General features: G+C 32.0%; 2 protein-coding genes and 1 pseudogene across 2 annotated transcripts; 2 read left to right on the top strand and 1 right to left on the bottom strand.

Annotated features, from left to right (window-relative positions):
* The first annotated feature begins 6543 nt into the window (after positions 1–6543).
* Positions 6544–7792, top strand: LOC111312630 (putative carboxylesterase 2 pseudogene; annotated as a pseudogene).
* Positions 7793–8040: 248 nt separating this feature from the next.
* Positions 8041–11048, bottom strand: LOC111312628 (26S proteasome non-ATPase regulatory subunit 14 homolog). The gene is made up of 6 exons (XM_022913069.2): positions 10850–11048; positions 10334–10511; positions 10115–10196; positions 9143–9319; positions 8888–9055; positions 8041–8499 (listed from the first exon to the last, which is right to left on the bottom strand). The coding sequence occupies exons 1-6, from the start codon at positions 10989–10991 to the stop codon at positions 8308–8310; spliced, it is 939 nt and encodes a 312-aa protein (XP_022768804.2). The 5' UTR covers positions 10992–11048; the 3' UTR covers positions 8041–8307.
* Positions 11049–12182: 1134 nt separating this feature from the next.
* Positions 12183–14841, top strand: LOC111312631 (patatin-like protein 2). The gene is made up of 7 exons (XM_022913071.2): positions 12183–12456; positions 12646–12833; positions 12949–13135; positions 13298–13459; positions 13545–13847; positions 14110–14282; positions 14392–14841. Exons 1-7 carry the CDS (start codon positions 12280–12282, stop codon positions 14510–14512), a joined length of 1311 nt encoding a protein of 436 aa, XP_022768806.2. The 5' UTR covers positions 12183–12279; the 3' UTR covers positions 14513–14841.
* Positions 14842–25552: the final 10711 nt, after the last annotated feature.

Here is a 25552-nt window from a genome sequence, read left to right on the forward strand (position 1 = left end):
ATATGCATTGATAGACTTGTTGGCCATTATCAAAATTTCAGCATATTATCACTTTGACGATATATTCATATAAAAGCTATTAAATATAAAAAATGCAATCACATAAAAACATTACATATAAGTGAATTATGTCCTTTTTACACCAAACAAGAAGTAATAATATATCACCATATAGTTGTTCAACATAAATTTATTTTACTAAAATAAAAAATAAATATTTCCATCTTAAAAAAAATAAAACTAATATTTACCAATTAAGTTTGAGTGGAAAGCGTACTGATATATTTATAATCATAGCCAAGTTAATTGTGTTTCAATGAAACATCTCCTAAAATTATCGACATCTCAAACTATAATATATTACATATAAAAATAAAAAATTTGGAGTAAGTTTGACATCTCATAAATCTAAAAAATATGTCTATTCATATTTAATCATTCATCAAGATCAAATCACTAAAAAATTATAAAAAATTTTTATATTGGAAGGACATGTGAAACTTACTTGAAAAAAGAAATGACTTTAAAAAAATTACAGAAAAATTGTGATGTGGTTAAGTTTTTTTTTTTTACTAGGCTTTTGGTATTAATAAAAAGTTGGATATAATAGTCTTTTTACAAAAATAAAATTTTTTTAGCTTTTCTTTCCTTAGCTTTTCTCTCAAATTTGGGTATTAAAAAAATGAAGATTATAAGAGAAACCAAGAATTATTGAGTCTCAATTTATTTTCTTTCCTTTAAATTAAAAGTTTATTCAAACAAAGTAAATGTTTTTTTGTTTCCATTACTTTCTTTTATTTTTCTTTTATTTCCTTCAATCCAAACATACTGTAAATGAGTGTTTGATATTATTTTCAAGATTGTTGTGATGGTCTAATTACTACGATGATAAGATCATCGAGGTGATTTGATTACTAGTGATCTTAAATCATTGTATTTGATATTATATAAAAAAATAAGTTATAAAATATAAAATATTCAAAATAATCTTAAAAAAATGTAAACAATTTAATATTTATTGAATCGACAATTTATAAAATAGTTAAATATTATTTTGTAAAAAACTATAAAATACAAATAAATTTTGATTAAAAATAATTTCTAAAAAAATTATTAAATAATTTTATTATTTTTATAATCAATAAATATTTATTCAATTGTAATAAAAAATTTTTTAAATAAGTTATTAAAAAATAAATTTTTGAAAATTTTATTATTTAGCTTTCTAAAAAAAAGTTAAGCACATCTTTTATCAGGATAAATTAATAAAAATTGATATTAAAAATAACTTTCTCATTGTGATAAAAATATTTTTATATTTTAAATTGAGAATTATATTACTCTTGAAGGTAGTGATCTTAGCACTTCAATAATTTAAAATCACTATTACATAAAATTTTTAAATTACTATTAAAAGAGATGATGTAATTATGAACACAGACCATCGTAAAGTTTAGACAAATCATCTCGTACCAAATGTGATGTTTAGTCTCCAAAAGTATTGTTTCCTTTATGCAACAATCTACTTTTTCTTTTCTTTTTCTAAGATTAGCCCTTCTCATGAATGATCGATGTAAGTGGCATGAAGGATACTCAATCATTCATACAATCACATTACCCCTGTTGCCACAGGGAATGCAACTCAAGCAACAAGCACTCTTTAAACTTGCCTTTTTTTTTTTTTAATAATTTTATGAGACTTTTTTAATACCTCCGTTGTATTGTGAATTAATTTATAACACATGACGTCATAATTATAAAAAAAAAACAATAAATTTGGGGATCATATTTGATTAATATTCAATTAATTAACGTTTTCATATAAAGATATTAAAATTTGAACTTAAAATTTTAAAATTTTAGAATCACTTTTTCTATCATTAAGCCAATTTTTAAAATATGTATTATCGATATATATATATATTTTAAAAATTTAAATTATAATAATAAAATGTAAGGTGTGTTGAAAATTAAGAGGCTTTGGGCCGGAGTAGGTGGATGGTCGCAGTCCGTAGTGGAGATTATGGGGACAGAAGCGGAGAACTTGATCACTCGATTGGCTGCTTTTCACGATAGGGATATGCTTCCTTTCATTTGATGGTTACAATTGGACTGTTTGCTTAAATAATTTGTTTGAACTCCCATTTTAATAATGCCGTTAATTTACTTCTATCATCAATTGAAATGATGTGCTACAAGCTTTAGTTTTTGATGGTGTTTAAGGTGCATTGATCATTCGATTGGCTGCTTTTCACAATAGGGATATGCCAACTTTCATTTGATGGTTACTATTGGATTGTTTGCTTAAATAATTTGTTTGAACTCCCATTTTGATAATGCTATTAATTTACTTCTATTATCAATTGAAATTATTTGCTAAAACCTTTGGTTTTTGAATGGTATTTACGGTTTAATTTTTTGTAAAATTTATAAGAGAAATTATTTGATATATTGATAGTAGAGTTTTTTAATTTCATAAGTGGGATTAAAATAATAACACATGTTTTTTTTTAATTAATTTTTTTAAATATATATTAAGAGGCATGTGCCATTATTTTAATTCAATTTGTGAAGTTAAAAACTCTATTGTTAGTGTATTTGATAATTTTTTTTATTTATAAAATATTTTAATTAAATGTAATAAAATTAGTTACTTACATTAATACTATTCAACAATACATTAAATTAAATATATATAAAAATATATATATAGTACAATTCGAAAAGTGCGTTCAAAATTATTGTGATTAATTTGTCTCAAACAGAAATACAAAGCTCCACCCAACTTGCCTATAGTTTTATAAGTTAAGAGTTAAGACATCTCATTTAGTGGATAGTTCGACAAAAAAAAAAAAAGTTTAGGTTCAAATTTTTTTATACAAAAAAACAACAATTTGAAGATAAAAAAAAATTGTAAATGCTAAAATTTAAATTTTATATCTATTGAATATTATTTTTTAAAATTATTATATAAATTAATTAAATTAAACTCATAATATTAATTTCACATTTTTTAAACATGGACAAAGGTTATGTATAGCTAAAAATCTCAAATACACAACCTGCACATATATAAGTGGGCAGTAGTTGTGGATTCATTTGAATAGATAATGAAATTGATTTTTGTAAAATTAAAAGTTGTAGTAAAAATTATTATAACTGTAATTAAAAAAATTACTATAAATTAACATTTAAATTTAACTGATGATCCAATAAACTTAATTGTACCACATTGAAAGTGAGGTTGAATCCAAGCACCTATTTAAGTTTTCTATCCCCTTACATTAGGAATTGGGAAAGACAAATTCACGTTATTCGGTAGTCTTCAGTCATGAATCACGAAATAAGGAGCTCACTCATATATGGTTTTGACTGGAGAACAACATGCACCTTTCATTCTTCTAATCTTGATGAATGATGATGTCATGATGGTCTTCAATTAATTAATTTTTGTTCCTTTCGAATTCAAATAAAACAATAAAAAAAAATTAACCATGTAAGCCTAACTTATTATAGTTATTACCATATGTACATTTCTCAATTTACTTTGTGGATGATGATGACTGATGATAGTGAAATAGCAATGTAACTTTCTCAGTTCCTTATCTAGTGGTTAAGGATTTTTTAAGAAAATATAAAAATTTTGATTTCAAATCAAGACTTTCTTCTCTTTTGCATAAACCAAACTCATCTTATGTAAATATATATATATATATATATAGCAATATAACTTTTAACACATGTATATATTTGATGTTGTATTGATACATGCAAGAATTGAGTAGTTCAAAGAGAAGAAATCCAATATATATCCTTGGAATCTCCTCTGATCTTCGTGGTAAAATTCAAATATATGCTTTTTCATACTCTTGTTTGCATTTGATAATAAAGGGTATATTATTTTATAATTATTATATTATAATTAATTAATTTTAGTTTAAAATTATGTAAGATTCATTAAAATTTTGTGTGAAACTCATATTTATAAATAATGGATTTTATATATTTTTTGTTTTGATTGAATAATTGTAAGTGAAATGCTTTGTATGTGTGAGATGTCATGTAATGCCAAAATTCTTAGTTAATTACCTAGGTGTATTGGTGATTAGTAGACCTAGCAATTTTAGATACAAATTAATATGGTTAAATTTTATATGAATTTGATAAAAATAAAAAAATATATTTCATATTTAAAATATTAATATGAATTTTGATACGATAATTCTTGTATTATACATAAAATAGATACAATACAAATATTCGCCGACAATCCAATGGTGAGTTGAGTTTAGATTTTCTTAATCCAATAGTTTCTTTCAACTTTCAAGACTCCAAATGCTTTGAAAGTTTACAGAGGAGAATTGAACCCGGATCTTACCTTCAAGAAAATAACCATTATAGTAAAAGATTACAAAGTTTGATTAGTCAAAGTCGATAACATTATAATATTAAGATTATAAAAGTTTTTCTATTAAAAATGGTGAATAATTCAGATCAATTCAAAGTACTAAACGTTATGCAGAAGATGTTTGAAGATTACATATACATGTCTTTAAGAACAAAAAATAATACATCATTTGATTGAAACTTGTGGCTTTAAAATTATATTTGTGATAGAAATCAAATTATCCCAAGTTTTAATTTGTAGTCATTTTTCACTATATTAAATTTAAGGTCATGTATTGTAACAAGAGAAAGAAGAACTAGATAATAATTTATTTTTTTTTTTAATTTTAATATATCGTTGAACTCTTTACTTTATTACTTATATAGTTAAAGAAAACATTACGCACATAAGATCTTTCGAACCCACAACCTTTGAATATTAATTTCAATAACATATCAATTGATTTAATTGATAATTGGCATTCGATTTTATTTCTTAATTTGTTGTAGAAGAAGTAGTAATGGAGGAAGAAGTGTGACTTTATGCAATATTGGTTGGGGTGGCACTCTCATGATTACAAATTAACCGAATGTTACGGTTTACCAATTGAAGACTTGGACGACTTTCCATCCCCCAATATCAGGAAGTCAAAAATTACAATGAATCATTAATGATGAAAAATTAAGATTTTTTTAATGAAAATTTATACAAAAATTTTAATAAAAGATGTCCTAAAAATATATATTTTTTAAGATTAAAATCACAATTAAAACAATATTTGAATGTTAAAAATTAGGTTAATTATGCAACGTTGCTTTGAAAAAGTTTGCATATACCAGCAATTGCGTGTATATCATAAAAACTAACATTATTATTCCAAGTACAGTGCTACATGAATTCATTTTACATACTCGCTTCTTATTTTAAGAACTTAAAAGAAAATTATTAAAATTTTTATGGGTTATAATAGAATTTTGGAAACTTATAAATGTGTAAAATAAAAGCCCTTTCTTATTCTTATAAATAAAAAAACCATTACAAATTCGCCATTGATATATTTCTTTAGTTTGGTTCCCTTTCAAGATCACAATGAATTATGTGCCATATATGTGGGTGTTTTGGTTGCCAACTAATGGTGAATAAAGCAACTTGCCATGAAAAATAATTGCGTGTGGGTGGGTAATCGGCATGCATTCATGGCACATAATTCATTTTTCAAAGTAATAAAATCCCCCAGAGGTCAGAGAAGTAGACAGTTGAATATCCACATTGAAAATTAATTATATACAAAAATTAAAATTTTTTTAATGAAAATTTATACAAAAATTTTAGTAAATTTTTTTTTTCTAAAAAATGTCCTAAAAACAATTTTTTTAAGGTTAAAATCACAATTAAAATAACATTTCATTGTAAAAAATTAGGTTAATTACGTAACGTTCTCTGAAAAAGTTTGCAATTGCGTTTATATCATAAAACTTAACATTATTATTCAAAGTACAGTGTTACATGAATTAATTTATACATTCATTTTACATATTCACGTCTTATTTTAAGAACTTAAATAAAAGAATTAAAATTTTTATGGGTTATAATAGAATTTTGAAAACTTATATATATGTAAAATAAGTATGTTAGATTGTTGCAGTGTATAACTTTTTTTTTCTTTTTCTAAAGACCGACTAAAGCAAAAGGCTAACAACTTCATTCCTTAGGGTCGGCTTCAATCTTTTCTACAAAAAATACAATTGTCAAACAAAGCCCTTTCTTATTCTTATAAATAAAAAAACCCATTACAAATTCGCCATTTATATATTTCTTTAGTTTGCTTCTCTTTCAAGATCACAATGAATTATGTGCCATATATGTGGGTGTCTTGGTTGCCAACTAATGGTGAATAAAGCAGCTTCCCATGAAAAACACTTGCGTGTGGGTGGGTAATTGGTATGCATTCATGGGACATAATTCATTTTTCAAAGTAATAAAATCCCCAGTGAAGTAGACAGTTGAATGTCCACATTGAAAAATAATTATATAATGTACTTGTACCCTGGTCTTGAGGTCATTGATAATAAACTCCAAATGTTGGTTTTCGATGGAATTAAAATAATCGAATAAAGCAAATGTGTGATTCCGGTCCACGGTGAACTTCCACAAGATACATAATATAAATTTTCTTGTCTTTCCTTTGTTTGCCTGTCTTAATTAGTCAGATCTCCCTTTTTGTTCAGTTTTTCACTTTACAGTTTCCTCTCTCTCTGACACTCAAACACACGCAAAAAGAAATGAGTTCTAACGTGTCAGAAGTTGCTCTTGATTTGTTTCCCTATCTTAAAGTATATCAAGATGGAACCGTTGAGAGAACTGCCGGAGTTGAAGTAGTTTCGCCAGGACTTGATCCTGAAACCAACGTTTTATCCAAAGATATCGTGATCATACCCGAAACCGGCGTCTCAGCTAGGATTTACCGACCCAACTTGGCTAGTAAGGATCAAAAGCTACCACTTGTAGTTTATTTTCATGGTGGAGCCTTTTGTGTAGCATCGCCAGCTTTTCCAAACTACCATAACAGCATCAACAAGCTAGTTGCTGAGGCTGACATCGTAGTTCTTTCGGTTGACTACAGGTTAGTCCCAGAGCACCCACTTCCTACTGCATATGAAGACTCATGGGCTGCAATTCAGTGGGTAGCTTCCCAAAAGGAGGGAGATGGCAACCATGAGGCTTGGATCAAGGATTATGTCGACTTTGAACAGGTGTTTATGGCCGGTGATAGTGCTGGTGCAAATATTGCACACCACTTGGCTTTTTGGATCAAGGAATCGGTTCTGGGTCAAAAGTTGAAGATTCTTGGTATTGGTATGATCCATCCTTACTTTTGGGGAGTAACCCCTATTGGAGCAGAGGTTAATGATTCGTTCAGGAAAGAATTAGTGGACAAGTGGTGGTTGTACGTTTGTCCTTCTCATAAAGGGTGTGATGATCCGCTTATCAACCCTTTTGTGGATGGATCCCCTGATCTTGCGGGCTTGGCATGTGATAGAATCCTTATTATTGTTGCAGAGAAGGATATACTGAAGGATAGAGGTTGGTTTTATTATGATAAATTGGTGAAATCTGGGTGGAAGGGAAAGGCAGAGATTATGGAGACAGAAGGTGAGGATCATGTCTTCCATATCTTTAACCCTGACTGTGCCAAGGCCAAGAGCTTGATAAAACGCTTGGCTTCTTTCCTAAACCAAGGGAAGGTTCCTGTTGAGTGAAAAATGTGGTGTATGGGGTTGTTTTTGTAATAAAATAAGTTCAAGTGCGATTAAGATCTACCTAGATTCCCCTTCCAAGTACCTGTTTGTCAAGATTTCTTTGCCTTTACTCTTGATTGACGTAATTTTCTAGTAGTATTGTGTCTATGCGAAATCATTCTACTTTCTCTTCTCCTTTTCCTAGATTCGTCCATTCTAGAATGATTTAATTGGCATTAAGGATCCTCGATTTTATGTTCACGGCACCCTGTTGCTCAACTTGTCGACATTAGTTCATGACCACAGAATGAGAATGCAACTCAGGCAAGAGGCCCTCGTTAAGCTTTGCCCTTTCTTTTTTTTTTTTTCCTTTTCTTTTATAAGATTATTTTCTATCATCTGGCCCTTGAAGAATTTCAAAACCCTGAAAATAAGTATAAAGACATTAAACAAGCTAATACAAAATGACGAATCCCAAAAAAACTGCCCCAAAATCAAGTTAAACAACCCAAACAACATATCCTGTCACTTCCACACAGAGAGAGAAGCAAGCATCACAAATTTAATGACGCAACTTGATAGTCACTTCTGAATTTTCCCAAAATAACAAGAAACTTCGCTTGAAGATATCAATGTAGGTGCAGTTCCTGAACTTGAATAGAGTATACAAATGCTAAGAGTCTAGAACACGACTGTGTCGAGCATAGTTCCCAAAGTCTGAACAATGTTTGAGGACATCAAGTTTGAGACATGTTCCTCTAAGTGCTTTTTGGCATCTTGTCGCCCAACATTTGCAATTGCCAGCTTCTCAGGAGGTAATTCATCTTCCTCCTGCACTGCCTTATTGTATTTTATAGCTAAAATGAGCATTTCCTGCACATATAAAAAACCCAACATCATGACTTTGCCTTTCCGAAGACAATTTTCATTATAACAGGAAATTAATTTATTTGGCATTCACATTTGAACTCTTTGAGCAGCATTCTAAATGCAACTTTACTAACAAAGAAGTATTTTTACTATTGAGAAATATAGCCCACACATTTATATAGCCCTTTTGTATCGAACATTCCTAAAGTGACAAAGGGAAGTTATCAATTATTAACATTTTTCGTCCCTTTCTGAGGGTCTTCAAACACCTCACATCAGAGAGGGACAACATAAAGTCATATATATATATATATATATATATATATATATATCTTACAAATACACAAAAGGGCTATGATGATATTAAAGTCTGCAGAAAAACTTCACTCACCTGAACAGTCTGTTCATTGGTTTTGGAATGGGTATCGAAACGCCTAAGCGTCAATCCATCTGTCCACTTCTTCTTATGAAGATTCAGCAGCATCTTTTCCTCAAGTTCGTTCTTTCTGTAGTTAATGGCTATAGAGTAATAATGTCTATTGAGCCCATGGATCAATGCCTGGCAATGAAAAATAATGAGTTTAGATCAGTACTTGTATAAAAGAAGCTATTAGAAAAACTCAGACAGTATCCTTTTGGCACTCACTTGGATAGATGGCTTATTAAGATGCCCAAGATTGGATGTTGTCTGACGTGGTTCTTGGCCAAGCATCATGGTTTGTGGGTTGATCAAACGGAATGCATCAATCACCACCTTCCCTTTAACACTCTGAATTGGGTCCACCACCACTGCTACAGCCCTTTGATTCAAAGCTTCAAAACTCTGCAAGCAGCGACAGATATTAGCAACAGATAGACCAGCTTTCATTAATCACAATAGTTAAAGAAATGTAAAACCATATGAACCATTGAAATGGTTTTCACTTAAAAAGACTGAAGTGGAAAACATAAACCAATTGATAGAGGCTAGACGAAAAAAGCAAGTATCCAAACTTTTTTGACCTTGTATATGTAGTAGTACAATATTCAATAAACTACATTTATGTTTCCAGCCTTCATGATATCTATTAACTGTCACATACTCAAACATCTTTGACATATTGTACAAAGCATTGTTTTAGGCAGCCAAAATGTCTGTGCCAAGAAAAATTGACAATAATGGCAGATCTACATTTTTTCTGGGAAAGAGGAAAAGAGAGTGAGAAAGAAGGGGGGGTTTACAAAGCCATGAATCACAATTAATACAGTGCAGCGTCCAAAATGATGCCTTTCCTCCATATCAATTACATGATCAGACTTGAGGAGAAAGTTGTCAGGCAATCCCCATTCCCTTGAACCACCCCCAACCCCCAACAAAAGGTAAAAAAAGAACAGAAAAGTACAGGAACAAGAATCCTATTAAACAAAAAATAACAGGAAAATCAATATAAGAGCTAGATAAGTTGGATGTTTTCGTTTGTTTGTATGAAAGAATGATGTGATTAATGAGTTTTATACTAACACAAACCGAGGACATTAAAGCCTATGACTGACAGGAAAATCTTCTAAGCAAAAGTAACATGGCTAGGTGACTAGCATGTGTATGATGCAGCACTATGCAAAAAAGATTAAACACAACCTGCTGTGTGTTTATGTCCACACCAGAAAGCCAACAGCCAAATCCAGGATGTGAATGGTACCAACCCACCACCATCTCTGGCCTGCAACATCAAGCAAAAAGATCAACAAGCAATATAGAGAAATAGGTCATTATGACTTTCAAAACCATCTAATCTTGTCATACAAATACCATCTCCGCAATTTTTGAGTTATTCTCAACCATTATTACAAATGGTACCTTCCTGTTTGTTTGAGCATGTCAAGCATATTTGTCTGAAAAACATGATCCACAGCTTCGACACTAACACCAGTACCACTCTGTGGCATTGCAAAGACATCCACGACACGTACAGTGTACTCATCAACGAATTCTCCCAACATCAAACCCATAACCTCCATGGGAACTCCAGCTCTTCCTACAAAATATTCACAACAGCCAAACATAGAAACACAATTGCAACAACTACCTACTAAAGCTTAAGTCCTTAACCGTAAAATTGAAATCGAAACAGCTCATACTTCTCATAGACAAGTAAATGGAAAGCAGATCAGAAAATAAATTTTTGATTTAATAAAAGAAAACCCTAAACTGCAAAATCAAAGTAGTAAAGACCATCGATATTTTTTTAGAATTTTTCTAAACAAAACTATAAGGCGGCTAAAAGATAATCAGAAAAGCAAATAAAAGAAAAACTGACAAAAAAAAAAAACTTTAAATCAGTATATGTTGAGAAGAAGAGAAACAGAAAAGTACCGTGCTTGAGCATTTTGAGGAGGGCGAGAGAGGAGATATAGACCTGCTCCGACGAATCGAGAGTTGGGGAATCTGGCGGTGGATGACCCAACGCTCCTCCAGCACCGGCGAACATCCTCTGCAATCTCTCCATGCCTGACATTGTCGAGCGGAGTTTCAGGAACTTTTCTTTGGTAACAAGACAAAGGAAGACTTCACTGATTATCTTTCCCCTTCTGATTTGCTCTTTTAAATCCTCCTGGGCTGTAATGGCTAAACTTATAAAATATCTCATCATGTTTGTCCGTTCCGGTCCAATTATAAGAAATCGTCAGTGGACTTGCATGGCCCAAATTCAAGTAGATGGGCTGCTTTGAAACATTTTATTCGAACAAATAATTATGAGTTTAATAAAATGTTTAGGCTTGATGGGCTTGGGTTTTGAACATTTTCTTTTAGTTGCATGAAATTATTTAATGGAGATCCATACCATATATTTTTTGGAGGGTGGAGAATATATACTATTTGAATACACATATGAATATTTGTAATAAAATCATGTTCATAGAGTTTTCTAGACACGAAAATTATATATCAAATAAAAAAATGTAAATGGACAAGTACCCATATTATATTTAATTATTTCTGATATAAATGGGCAAGTTGCACTATTTGATCATTATTCTTTTTTTTTTTTAAACCCTTTTGATAATGGAGAATCCTTAGGTTATAGAACTAGGCTGCCTCTCAATTTAATCGCGTTTTGATTGGCCTAATAAAATTATTAGCTGATTTTGAGGGCGAATTGACATCTAAAAATTATAGTCAACATTGTTGAATTTCTGACACTTTTGTTGGTTTTATTCTATTTTGATTTGTTGAATTTCTGTCACCTAGATCAGTTCCTATTGGCTACTTTCTTAAAATCCAGGGTTTGGTACGTCTCCGGTGTCGTCCCCCCCCCCCCCCCCCCCCAAATATTCTCTAAGCCAGTTGCTTAAAAAGATGGCCGTCCATGATGACCGTGAATCTTTAAACTATAGCAATTCTTGATTTCTAAACAACTTTTTGTTTCAACTCTTTATCCAAATTGGTCAAACCTGCAGGTCTTCTCTTCTTTGTTATGACTTATGAACTGTACAGTTGCCTACTGGCCAATAATTAGAGTTAGAATTTTCAATGTCTTCCCGGGAGATGAATGGAGGTTGGGTCTAGCATAGAGAAGGGCTAGCACGAATGGAAGTTGGGATAAGTAACGAATTTGGATAATCATAACAATGTTGTTGAAGTTTCAAACCTGAAGGTTGAGAGTAGGTAGGCTATATAAATGCCTGCACATGCATGTCTCAGGAGTGTATCAAACATATCAACCTAGCTTACAACTTGCTCCTCTCAATCTCTCTGCCTTTGTTCACGTTCTCAAACCTTGATAAAAATCTCCATCTCCGTCAATGGAGAGTATTGCAAAACATATTATTCCGAGATATAATTTTTTTACGGACAGTCCAAGATCACCTCTTCAACCTCCCACGTATGGCACTTTGATCACTGTTCTTAGCATTGATGGAGGGGGTATCAGAGGGTTAATTCCTGGAACTATACTTGCCTTTTTAGAGTCTCAACTTCAGGTGGCTGGAAATGCTTTTCATTTCTTGTTTTTTGTAGTAGCTGAGATACATGCATGACTTCTCAATACCTGGTTAAGGGACAGGATTTGATCATCTAATGGCTGACTTCATTTAGAAAATTAAGATATTTTAAGTATATTTATGTTGCCTTTCTCTTATGACATTGAGGTTATGTTTGGCTATGTACAGAAGCTGGATGGTGAGCAAGCGAGATTGGCAGATTATTTTGATGTCATTGCTGGGACTAGCACTGGTGGTCTCGTGACCGGCATGCTAACTACCCCAAATCCGAATGAGGGGAATCGACCTCTTTTTGCTGCCAAAGATATCAATGATTTCTACCTTGAACACTGTCCTAAAATCTTTCCCCAAGATAGGTAATTACGATGGAAACAGAAGGGAGGCTAAAATTCCTTCAAGATGAATATCGTTTCTCAATCACTTCTCAAGTAGTTATTAAGATGATTCTCTGTTTTGTTACATGACATGCAGTTCTCCCTTTGCACCGGCTGCAAATGTGGTCAAATCTCTAATGGGACCAAAATATGATGGCAAATATCTGCATAATATTGTGAGGGAGAAGTTGGGAGAAACTAGATTGCACCAGACCCTGACAAATGTTGTGATCCCAACTTTTGATATCAAGCTACTCCAGCCAAAAATCTTCTCCAGCTATGAGGTCCATTAATTATTACCTCTTAGAGATTTATATCCCTTTGCTTTTCTTAACAGAATAAAAGGAGTGCAAGAAAATGATTTTCTTTTCTTCTTTGACTGTTGTTGTATGACATGAGGCCTGATTCTTTATCAATTTTCTGGTCATGAAATTGTTATCATTTAGGTAAAGAGTGATCCTAGCAAAGATGCTCTGCTCTCTGATATATGCATTGGAAGTTCTGCAGCTCCAACTTATCTTCCTGCCCATCATTTTCAAACCCAAGATCCAAATGGTAAAACAAAAGAATTCAATCTTATTGATGGAGGAGTTGCTGCTAACAATCCGGTACACATCAATATTTATGTCATTAACATGATGGGATTTGCCTTAGAATTCCGGTGAAAATCTGAATCATATTAATTCTTTTCAGACTTTAGTTGCTATAAATGAAGTGTCCAAGGAAATCCTTCGAGGGAATCCTGAATTTTTCCCAATAAAGCCAACTGACTACGCTCGGTTCCTGGTTGTATCTTTGGGGACTGGTTCACCAAAAGCTGAAGAGAAGTACCATGCTACTAATGCAGCCAAATGGGGTATTTTGGGATGGTTGACCAGTGAACATTCTACTCCCTTGGTGGATATTTTCATGCAAGCAAGCAGTGACATGGTCGACTTTCACATTGCCACAGTTTTTCAAGCCCTTCAATCCGAAAAAAGTTATCTCCGAATTCAGGTATAAATTTGTTGATCATGAGATGAACATTACATTAGCTCATAAATGATGTCACAAATTATGTTTCTCTTTACCTAGTCTTCTTTCTGATCCGTGAAAACATTGAATGTGGTTTCAACTAAAAAATAGTAAAGGATTATTTCGTTCCTCATAGTCATTACATATCAAAGTGAAAATTTTCTCTAAAAAACAGCACAGGTACACGTACGTATGTATATATGTATATATACAGATACGTAACTCATAGCCAAAAATCATGCAGGATGATACACTCTCTGAGAAACTGTCATCTGTGGATATTGCAACGAAGGAAAACTTGGAGAATCTTGTCAAAGTTGGGGAAGAATTGCTAAAAAAACCTGTTTCCAGAATGAATTTGGAGAATGGTCAATTTGAGCCAGCTGGTGAGGTAACAAATGAAGAGGCTCTCATCAGGTATAGAACAATTTGACTGTCTGGTGCATGAAATTGTTTGTATCTCAACACAAAATCATCCATGGAAACAGGTTGTTTATGCTTGTTTATGCTCTACTATAATGTACAGATTAGCAGAAGTTCTTTCAAAGGAGAAGCGGCTTCGTGACATGAGATCACCGCATGGAAACCTCGTTGCCACAAAGAAAAATAAAGCAGGTGATCAGAATAATACAACTACTATAATTTAATCGGTTTAAAAATTGATGGCCTTCAATAAAATAAACAAAGGAACAGAGGTTATGTAGAATTGTTAGTAGCAACGACGATCTCAGTTGACTGGTAGACATTAATCTGCATCAAAACCCGTCTCAATCAAGTCAATATGATGAAGACCAATGGAGCACCAATACAACTTATGTTATGCTCCTTCCATTATGGCATTTTATTCAATTTGGTGTAAGCCATCAAAATGATGAGTAATTAGAAATTGTTTCTTCCTCCTCTTTCAATTCAAGGAAATAATCAGTTCGTTTGGTTTTCTTGGCTAAAATGCAATTATTTTTCTTTTTTGTCATGATCCAAACGTTATCAAATTTCTTTCCTACTTATCGTTAATAGTATAGTAGATCAGGGCGCATTACAAAGTTGAATTTGTCGTTTTTGCTTGTGTGATTGCATAATGTTGCTGTGCTTTAAATAGAAACCGGCAACGACGGTATCCTTCAGAACATTATCATAAATATTTGGTCGAATACTCACTGGCGACCATTTCTATTTAATTATTATAGCACACGATCAATAAAGTATAGCACAGACTTTGAGGCAACGACCCCACGGTCAGCGGTTATATTAATTACTTCATAGTTCACTGGTTCCCGAGCGCATTTGGGATTTGAGATCTTGGTCTTTCAATGTTCGTTGAAGCCCACTCACAGGTTCGAACTCTCGATATTTACGCCATGAAAATCCTTAAATAAGCCCAACAATAAAGCTGGCCAAAAAAATGCACATGAACTGCTCTAATAAGGTTATGTACCAGAGGCAGCAAATTAATGATGCCTAAAGTGGGCTAATGAGGATTTTCTGTTTAATTCCTTAAAAAAAAAAAAGATTTTCTTTTTTATTAATACATATAGAATTCCATTAACTTTAAATTACATAAAGAAAAATAGCTCTTTCTTTTCCTTAATTGTCAAGTAAAATAATATATTAGTTTGGTTTACGTGATTTTTTTTTTTATGTTCGGTAAATTTTTTTATCTAAAATGATGTATAATTATTTAATATATGATGTAATAACATAAATAGAGGAAACTTTTCGATAAGGAGAGGACTAAGATCGGAAAGATTTAGCTTTTTTGAGCAACAACCATTGTTTTTCAAGAAATAAATTATTTTGGATATTTAAAATTATCAAAATTTAAATTTTTATTTATAAAATTAAGATTTTAACACCTTACGCATGAAAGCAAAAATTCTTCATTTATTTCTAAGGACTACGGCTTTTATACATGGCTAATGAGAAACTATTTTCCGAAGTGCTTACACACTGCATTTATTTACCAGACGTACAGGGATGTTTAGCTGACAAAAAAAAAAATCCTCAGCTAAATCGACAAAGGATTTGGCTTAATTAGTTAAAATTTATTTTTTTATGATAAAAAAATTCTAAGTTTAAATTCTGTCAATAATTATTTGTTGAAATTATATTAAATACACAATTTATAATAATTTATCTTATATTATTAAATATAACATACAATCTATCCGCAATTTTTACTTACCAAAAAGAAAAAGAAACCTCCAGCTAAATCACAGAATTTTTAGTGCAATTGCTTGACACGGCAATGATAATATACCGACTGCTACACCAGTGGCAGTCACCATTGGCTAGTTATGCATGTGTGGGGTCCCCTTGTGAACACGATAGTCGACATCGATGACTTTCCGACTTTAGTCTCATTTCCAAAAGTTGCAACCATGCAATGTAAGTAATTATTCCCCAAGAATTGCTTACCAATTCTTGAGCTCTCCGAAGTTTTATACAATATATATATATATATATATCTTGCTTTAGCATCCAAAAATATAGATCATGAAGACAGTTGTTGCTTCAACGGAAGAAAAGAAGAATACTACATTGAGAATTGGTCCACGCCTCACGTGTTGGAGACTTAAATGGAAAAAGTAATAGAACTTAAGAAAAAAACATTTTTTGAGTAGTTTATTTCTGATTTTCTAACATATAGTTGGATTTACTCTTTCAAAACTGATTTTCATCTGGATTATTATTCAAACCTACGAGTCGTCATAGAGTTTGAATTTTCATACACGAGTGCGCCGCCAAGTTATGGTCTGTGTGTAGCTAATTAACAACATATAGTGGCATTTCCGTCCAAACTCTATCCAAGAAACTTCAAGTTGATCGTTAAATTTTCTTTGCATGAATACTAAAAGCAAAGATGAAAGTTTCAAAGTTGATTTTATCGTTCAACTTAAGCTTTGACATCTTATTAAGGATAAATCTTATATAAAATTTCATAGATAGAGTTTGTGAATTTTTTTATTAAAAATAAGTAAATAAAAATTTTAATAAAAAATTTGAGTTAATATAATAATAGAGTTTAATATAAAAATTAATAATATGTAAAAAAATTATTAAAAATATTATTTATAATTTAAATTTTATCGATATTTATTCAATAATTAAAATTTTATTAATATTTTTACTAAAAATATTTATTTAATAAATATATAAAAAATTATTATTATTTTTTAAAATTTTACATATTTAATCTATATATTAAAAAATTTTAATTTATTAATTTATATTTTTATTTACTCGCAGTTTATAAACTCTGCATGTAAACCTTCATGTAAATTTTTTTCTCGACAAACATCTCTCCCATCATTGAATAGGTGTCCGTGGGCACCGGTTCCCAAAAATGTGAAGAGAAGTACTCTGCTCGTACGGCTGCAAAATGGGGTCGCTTGGGATGGTTGACCTGTGAACACTCCACTTAGAGATGTACTCGGATCGGATTCGGGATGGGTTTTGCTCGCCTCGAATTCGATCTAAATTTATGTTTTATTAAACTTGAATTTGATTCGATCTGAATTTTTAAATATTCAAATTCGATTTGATATTATGTAATCGTACCCGATCTGATTCGACCCAAAATTAATAAAATATTATTTTTTAAATATAAAATATTATTTTTTAAATATAAATATTTAAAAATATCATTATATAAATATATATATAAATAATTAATTAATTAATTAATTAAAAAATAAATTTTTAATAATATCGGGTCGGGTAAGGTCGGGTTTTAGGCATACCCGAACTCGATCCGATCTCGATTGTTACCTAATTTTATCCGATCCGAAACTCGAAATAAAAAAAAATTCGACCTTATAAAATCGGGTCGAGCCGAAACCCGTTGGAGATGGGCTTGATTGCCGTCCCTGACTCTACTCCTCTAATATATCAATGTGTTCTTGCAAGCAAGCAGCTGTACAGTTGCTCCATTTTCAACATGTATATCTAGATTCATTTTTCGAATTGTAGCTATAGATAAAAGAGATCTATACAATTTATATGTAAGTTTATAACAATGACTGAAATTACATTTAACCTAAAGCAAAAACTAATAATAAAAAATGAAAGATAATACGCTATGTAGAACAGTCGCATCTCTGGATATAATTGCTATAAAAGAAAACTCGAAGAATTTTGTAAAAGTTGGGGAAGAATTGCAGAAAAAAATAAGTTTTTAGGGTGAATTTGAAGAACTTATCAACATGCAAAGTATTTATGAACATTTAAAAAAAAAAATAAATTATTTATATGGAACTGTTGGTAGCTATCACAATGCAAGCTGACTGGTAGAGGTTAGTGTAAATCAACAAAATATTCAAAGTGTCAAATGATAAGAGCACCAAGGATTTTACTACGTCCATGGTGACATGGATGCTGATAATAATCGTGGAACTAACATTAATAAAAATATAATTGATTCTCTTTCAGTAATCCAAAATAAGTAATTGTGACTTTTAATTAAAAATACCCAAATTCTACTGCTTTAATTTGTCATGAGAATCAAACATCACAAACAACGTGACAAATTTTCATAAAGTTGAATTTGTTATTTGGTTTGTGGAATATTTCTTGTTTGAGTTTGGGACTATTTACATTTTGTTTGGGTACATTAATTGTATAGTGGAAATTAATTAAGATGGAGTGTATTGTTAAAGAAGAATTGGCTAACTCAAGAAATTTTGGTAGCCAATACCACTGTTTGGAAAGCTTTCTAATCAGTAATCTACTGACCTAGTCATGATTGCTTTTGTATAATTAATTTCAATTAGAAACCGAATTTCAAATATATCATTGCAAGAAAATCAAGCATTTTCAATTTTTGAAGTTCCAAAATGCAATTGTGATATGATCATGACTTTAATTATAATATATATTTTGGTCAATAACGTGTAAATTGTATTTTTATTTCTAATCAACAATTTGTGACTTATTTGATAGAAATGTAAGAAATGCATAATACATAATCATTTACATCAATCCTTAAATAGATTTCAGGTGTATAAAAAAGTTTTAAATTATAAAACATTATATGAGTTTTTTTTTCTTTTGCGATTGAAAACAATTCAATATCTTTGAATGGAAAAAAAAATTCAATAAGTTATAAACCAAGAGAAGAACAAATTAAATTCCAAACAAATGGTTGAAGAAATTAGATCTAGAAACACAGATTGAGTTGGCACTGTAGACATCCCATTTTGTCCAGGGTCATTTGTCAATTAAAACCAGTCCAAGCTCGATTGTAAAAACTTTTATTCATTTTTACTTCAAATTTTTATTTCATATTTATCATTTATCATTTTTTAATTTTTATCTTATGGTCTACTTATTGTTTATTTTCTTTTTCTATCATCATTATCTGATTATTTTTTTTTAAAAAAAAGAAAGATTGAGATTAGGCTTGATAATGATCAGAAAGCATAATTAGATGTTAATCTTTAGCATTGAATGACTAATTGGAATTGAACTGAAACTCTATTAGCATGGTTTTATAAATCATTGTGATTCACAGTTTGAAAAGGAGGAGAGAACAAAAAAAGAAAGAGTCGTAAAAAGACTTCGATATTCACCTATTTTCCCCGACTCTAGCAGCAACTTAGCCCAACATCACCTTTCTCCATCATTGCCATCACTAGCCTTAGTCCCGTGTGATGCCATTGCCAAATTGAAAACCAGACCTCATATTACACTCCCATTTTCGCTTAAGCCAAACTCCCACCATTGCTGCCAGAACCACTATCTCCATCCATAACCATTTCTAACAGTATCCAAAACCAATTTTCGTCGAACCACAATTCCAGATTCGACAATAAAACCTAAGCAACCAATAGCTAGCACTCGGTATTCCATCATCACCTGTAAATATCCCATTGAGAGTCTTTCTTGTCAATTCCATTCAACCTTTCAAAAAACCAAGTTTGCCACTGATCTTTGATTTACCGCTTCTGGCAATCCTCGATTCCCATCCTTGTCAAGCCGTAAAACATCAACCAAAGTCCCAGCATGTCCCTCTAAACCACCAACCCTAACCTGGCTTTGATAGATAGCCAAACCTAGATCTCTCGATCATCTTCAGGCCTCAATCGAAGAATGGTCTCCATCAAGAATAGCCTTTATTTTCCATGGTCTCTTACACCCAAAAAAAATCACCCATAATAGAACTCACCATCTTTGCCTCTCTTTATCTCAGCCAAATATACTGTCTCCACCACCATCATCTAAACCTCTCCTTCGATTGACCATCATCACTATTTTTTTAGCTGTTACCCAAACTGAACCACTACTCTACATAGCCACTGAAACCACCTTAGCCACAAAAATCTTAACAACAGGAACCGAAACCCATTGTGAATCCCATTTTCATCTTCACCGTCCTGTCTGAAATCCACACCTGCAAACAGAGAATAAGGAAACCAAGCATCAATCCACACGCCAACAACAGGAACACCAATCCTTATCGACGACTGATTCTGTCTTCATCATCAGCCTCTCGTCGAACAAGCATTTCCTGTCAATAAAAGTCAAAAACAAAAGTCAACACGAAGAAACCAAAACAGATCAAAAACAGAAAATAAAAATGCACATAAAAACAAAAACGGTGTGTTTCTTGGTTTTGGTTTAAACCCTCTTTCAAGGATTTCAGGTTTTAAATATAGTGACCATATAGCTAATACCAAGGCGAACTTTGAGGTGAAAGTTGGAGGCCAACCAGAGCCGATAGGCGACACTGACCAGACAGTAGCACCTGGCGGTCAGAGGTAGCAAAAATTTGGAAAAGCTAAAAGCTGGCCAGTGTTCTTAAGGTTTTTTTAGCTCCTGAAAAATTTTATAGAGAGAAGAAAGAGAGTATACAGCTAGAGAGAGAGTGAAGGTCTGAAAAAAGAAGAAGAAATATGAAATTTTGGTTTTTATGGTTAAACTAAAATGCAGCATTTTGGAAAATCAAGAAATCGAGTCTTTTGAAGAGGATTCGCGTGTTGCTCCACGGGCAATCTGACTCAGTTATGACCCGTTTCAGACTTCAAGCCAAGCTAGTCTGTTTGACTGGTTAAGCCGAACCTAAAGTCGCGCCTACCAGGCTGTTTTCTATTTCTATAGCTGAATTTTTTTTCTTTTCCAAACTAAACCAGGTGATTTCTATTACTAGTATTTCTTTTTTTATTTGGTGTATTTATTAAGTTAATATAAAAATATATTCAATAAAAACTTTTAAAAAAAATTTTTTTGAGGAAAAATTGAAAGTATCAATTTTTCTTGAAAATAAGCTTTCTAAAAAAATATTTTTGAGGAAAAGTTGAAAGTATCAATTTTCCTTGAAAATAAGTTTTCAAAAAATATTTTTGGGAAAAAGTTGAAAGTATCAATTTTCCTTAAAAATAAATTCTCAAAAAAAAGTTTTTTTGAGGAAAAGTTGAAAGTATCAATTTTTCTCGAAATTAAAGTTTCAAAAAAATATTTTGGGAAAAAATTGAAAGTATCAATTTTTTCCTGTACAAAAGCAATCATTTTTCTTTTCTTTTTTTATTTTTTTTTATTTTTTTTAATGTTAAATAATCCGACGATGGAGTCTCTGCAAGTGAAACAATAGTTTTCTTGCATACTCTTAAGGTGAGAAAATTTTTTTAACTTTCTGCTAAAAATATTAGAGTTAATTGAGAATAATTTCTAATAGTTAATTACTTGGTAAATTTTCAAGGCTTATTGGATAACACAAAATTAAGCTAGTACCATCTTTCGATGGGCGTTGTGAGGGTGTTATAACATTTTTTACACGTAACCGAACTCCCGAATCCTGTTCTGGTTAGTAGACCTAAATCTATTCTTTTAGGGACCCTTAAACTTAGGTGTTCCCTGAAAGGGCAGATTTCTTAGATGACCAATCGTACCTAAATAAAAAAGATTAGTGGCGACTCCTTAAGTCAATGTCTAACGATAGATCTCTGGATTTACACGTTATGATAGCTTGACGACTCCGCTAGGAACTTTCGAGAGTTAGGCCAACAAATATATTTGTGTTATCCAAAAACCTAATAAAGTTGAACCTTTTTGTATATATGTTTTATTTATTCATTCATGATTATTTATTTTATTAATTATGTCATTCATATTCATATGCATAACATGAGCTCTATACCCGATCTCCGTCCTTCTAGGAGGGAGTAAAATACCTATTGCTTTTCGTGAGATTTAATACCTCTGTAGTAGCTAGCGAAATCTCCCATTCAAATTGAATCTTTTTCGCTTGTAGCCTGTAATAGGTGAAGATTAGGGTGCCTTACTAGTCTGTGATGGACAATGATGTAATGACCAATTTGGAAACCTTTAGACTTTAACCTTGAACCATATATAGTGAGCCCTTTCTATCCAATGATAGGTATACCCTGAAACTAGGACACAAGAAGAATGTTTATCTAATTATTTTGATTGTTTGATTTTGTGCATCACTTTCATTATCATATGTAACATTATGCATCGGCATCACTTTCATTTCATCTATGAAACTAACTATGTGGTTTGTCTGATTTTATGCATCTGCATTATTTTCATGATCATGTTTTAATATAATCATTTGCATCCATTTCATATTAGATTTCATCCATACAAATATACATTTCATTCTTGCATCAACACATCATACATAAAGCATAGCATAGCATTTTTAATCATAATTGTGGTGCTAAAGGTTCAAGGATAGCTCCACCAAATAACCCCACTCACCAATACAATAAAATAGCTCAAGCCAAACTAATGAAACTAAAAAATTTCAATCGTCTCGAGAGAATAAAGAAAGCTCAGAAGAAGTTAGAAGGGGAGTTGAATAAGATTTTAGAGGCTTTGAACAAGTTAAACAAGGGGAAGGTAATAGTGGAGAATGCCAACCAACAAGAGGATGATGACCCACTATACCTTCTTGGTTTCAAGCCACATCAAGTCCAATTTGCATAAGGTCTACTACCACAACGGTTCACCTATCCTGTAGGGTACACATATCCTAAAATATCATCAGCTTCAAATCAAGGACAATACCAAAGTTATATAAATTTTGTCTTTACTAAAAAGACAGTAGAACTAATATCAGTCCCTAATTTAGATGATCTAGAAGAAAAAAATAGTTGAAACCTAAGGAGAATGGGACTTTAGAAGCCTCAAAAGCTGAACAGAAGATAAACATATTAGAGAAAAGGCTGCGAGCAGTGAAGGGAATTAGTTTTTATAGCTTAGTTGATGCTGTTGGACCCTGCTTAATTCTTAATGTGGTTATTCTTCCAAAATTCAAAGTGCTGAAATTTAAAGAATACGATGATACAAAGTGTCCAAAAATTCACATTATTATGTACTGTCAAAAAATGACTGCCCATGCCAATAATGAAAAGCTCTTGATGCATGCATTCCAAGACAGCCTCATTGGTTCTGTTGCTAGGTGGTATGTCCAGCTGAACAAGAATCGTATTCGTTCTTGGAGCGATATGGCTCATACTTTCATTAGTCAATACCAACATATAATAGACTTGGCTCTTGATCATCTTTCTTTACAGAATATGAAAAAAAAAGTAACTGAATCATTCAAAGAATATGCCTAACGGTGGAGGGATATTACTTTTCAAGTGTAACCTCCTTTGATTGAAAAGGAGACCACTGTATTGTTTGTCAATACTTTAAAATCCCTCTATTATAAAAAGATGATAGGGAATGCCACAAAGTTGTTGATATGGTGATCTTAGGCGAAATCATTGAGAATGCCATTAAAAATGGTAAGTTGAAAGGAGGATAAACCAAGAAGGCACTCGAGAAGAAAGAGACTAAAGCTCAAGCTGTAGGCTTTAACAGACAGTTCAGGGGATATCAACCCTATCCACCCTCAGATTATTCTCCATACTATCTTACTGTGAACAATATTTCATCTTATCTATACCAACCAGCCTCACAACCACCTAATTCATCCATATACCAGCCCATTTTTATCCCTCAAGCTCTCATATACAGCCTTAACAGTCAAACTCCTGCAAGACCCTAAATTCATCTTGTTAGCCTGACAAGTGGTTCACGAGAGCAATAGACTATTTAAGAAAAGCTCGTATTTGATCCAATCCCCATAACTTATATGAAGTTATACCGAGAGCTCTATAATAACCACCTAATTGCTTTCAAGCCGTGTGGATCCGCTCAAACCGCCTTATCCTAAGTGGTATGATCCTACAGCTCACTGTGACTATCACTATAGAATTACTGGCCATTGCACTAAAAATTACGCTACTCTAAAGCATGAGATGCAACGATTAATCAAGGATGGAATGGTAAGTTTTGATCAATGAAGAGCAACAGGGGAACACGAGTACAGAGATTAAAAAAAGATCATAGAAAAAAAAAAGCTTCTTAGACACTGGTTTGAGGATGAGAGTGAAACCAAAAAAAATAAAAAGAGGGCAAACTGATTTAGTATGGTGGTCCAAAATTTGAGTCAAATGTTATTCATCGACAGTGAGTGGAGAGAGCCTGTTCTCAATAAGCTAATTTCAATTATCTATCCTGTAAGTGAACAGAACATCGATCATATTCTAGCAGCTACAACTGAAGATATGGAGCTTACGGTGGCTGCTACTCAGAGAGCTCTTTCTAAAAACAAAGGCAAAGATTGGGCTTCAGCTTCTGGGACTGTTCGTGCTAAGTATTTACAGGCCATCATTTCTAAGATAACAGAGAGAAAATTTGAATCAGCAAAGCTTGAGCAATTGATTACGGGAAACCACTTGATGAAGCAACTTGGGACATCGATGATGTTGCTGGATGTTTTGAGTATTATACGTACCTTACTGAAGGTTTAGATGCAAGCAAAAGATTATGCTGTAATACTAAAACCTTTCGAGTTAGTATCTATCACCTGTTTGGAGCTGACTGACATGTATAGGAAGGTTGGTTTTCCTCCAGGAACATTCTGACTGGATCGAGCCCGAAAGTTATGATTTCTTTGGCATCTCATCTCAATGTTGACAAGATTGTCTTTACCAGAAGCACTACAACAGAGAGCATGATAATGGAAGAAGCCGCTCAAATGGTCAAGCTTGTATCTTTAGAACTTGGTAGGAAAAGCCTAATCATTTTGTTTGAGGATCAAGAATATGAAGAGTCGCAATGAATCAATGGGGCGAGATAAAAATTCTTCACCTGATTGTACAGGGGCATGATTTTAAAGAGGATGTTAAAACTGGTTGAATGCTACTTGTCATTCTAAGAGTTCTTTTAAAGTAATGTTAGGATTTCTTTTTTGCAATATGATTTCACTTGTTATCATCTTAATAAGGGCAAGTTAATGCATTTCATTACATTTTCTCTTTCACTCGACCATTATTCCATGCCCTGTTACCTTTCATAACTTTACATTCCCATTCTCAAATTTCAGATGATGAATATTTAGACAATGATAACAATAATTCTGGGATTTAATTTTGAGAACTCATCCACATTAATATGAGTAGATGATTTGAGCAAAAAATAAGCTGTTACCGGAGGTGAAATAGATATGTCTTGAAGATGTGCAATCTTTTATACAGGTTCATGAGCTTTGTTCAATAGATGATGTTCAAGAAAGGCATTCACATTTGAGATAAAAAAATGGCCATCTTTCTTTTACCATTCGAAAAATCATTTATTGCTACCCCTTTGACCCTATTATGATTTTTTTTTCTGAAGAA

This window comes from Durio zibethinus, chromosome 1 (genome assembly GCF_047325235.1).
Source record: "Durio zibethinus cultivar Kanyao isolate XHJ-2024 chromosome 1, ASM4732523v1, whole genome shotgun sequence".
NCBI lineage: Eukaryota > Viridiplantae > Streptophyta > Magnoliopsida > Malvales > Malvaceae > Durio > Durio zibethinus.

Bases quoted from the DNA above. Each gene is read 5' to 3' on its own strand.
- LOC111312628 (XM_022913069.2), bottom strand. From the start codon at position 10,991: ATGTCAGGCATGGAGAGATTGCAGAGGATGTTCGCCGGTGCTGGAGGA. The intron at 10,197-10,333 runs GTACCATTTGTA...TTGATGTTGCAG, and splicing joins ATGCTCAAACAAACAGGAAG to GCCAGAGATGGTGGTGGGTT. The intron at 8,500-8,887 runs GTGAGTGAAGTT...TTATATGTGCAG, and splicing joins CCAATGAACAGACTGTTCAG to GAAATGCTCATTTTAGCTAT.
- LOC111312631 (XM_022913071.2), top strand. From the start codon at position 12,280: ATGGAGAGTATTGCAAAACATATTATTCCGAGATATAATTTTTTTACG. The intron at 12,457-12,645 runs GTGGCTGGAAAT...GGCTATGTACAG, and splicing joins TTTTAGAGTCTCAACTTCAG to AAGCTGGATGGTGAGCAAGC. The intron at 12,834-12,948 runs GTAATTACGATG...CATGACATGCAG, and splicing joins AAAATCTTTCCCCAAGATAG to TTCTCCCTTTGCACCGGCTG.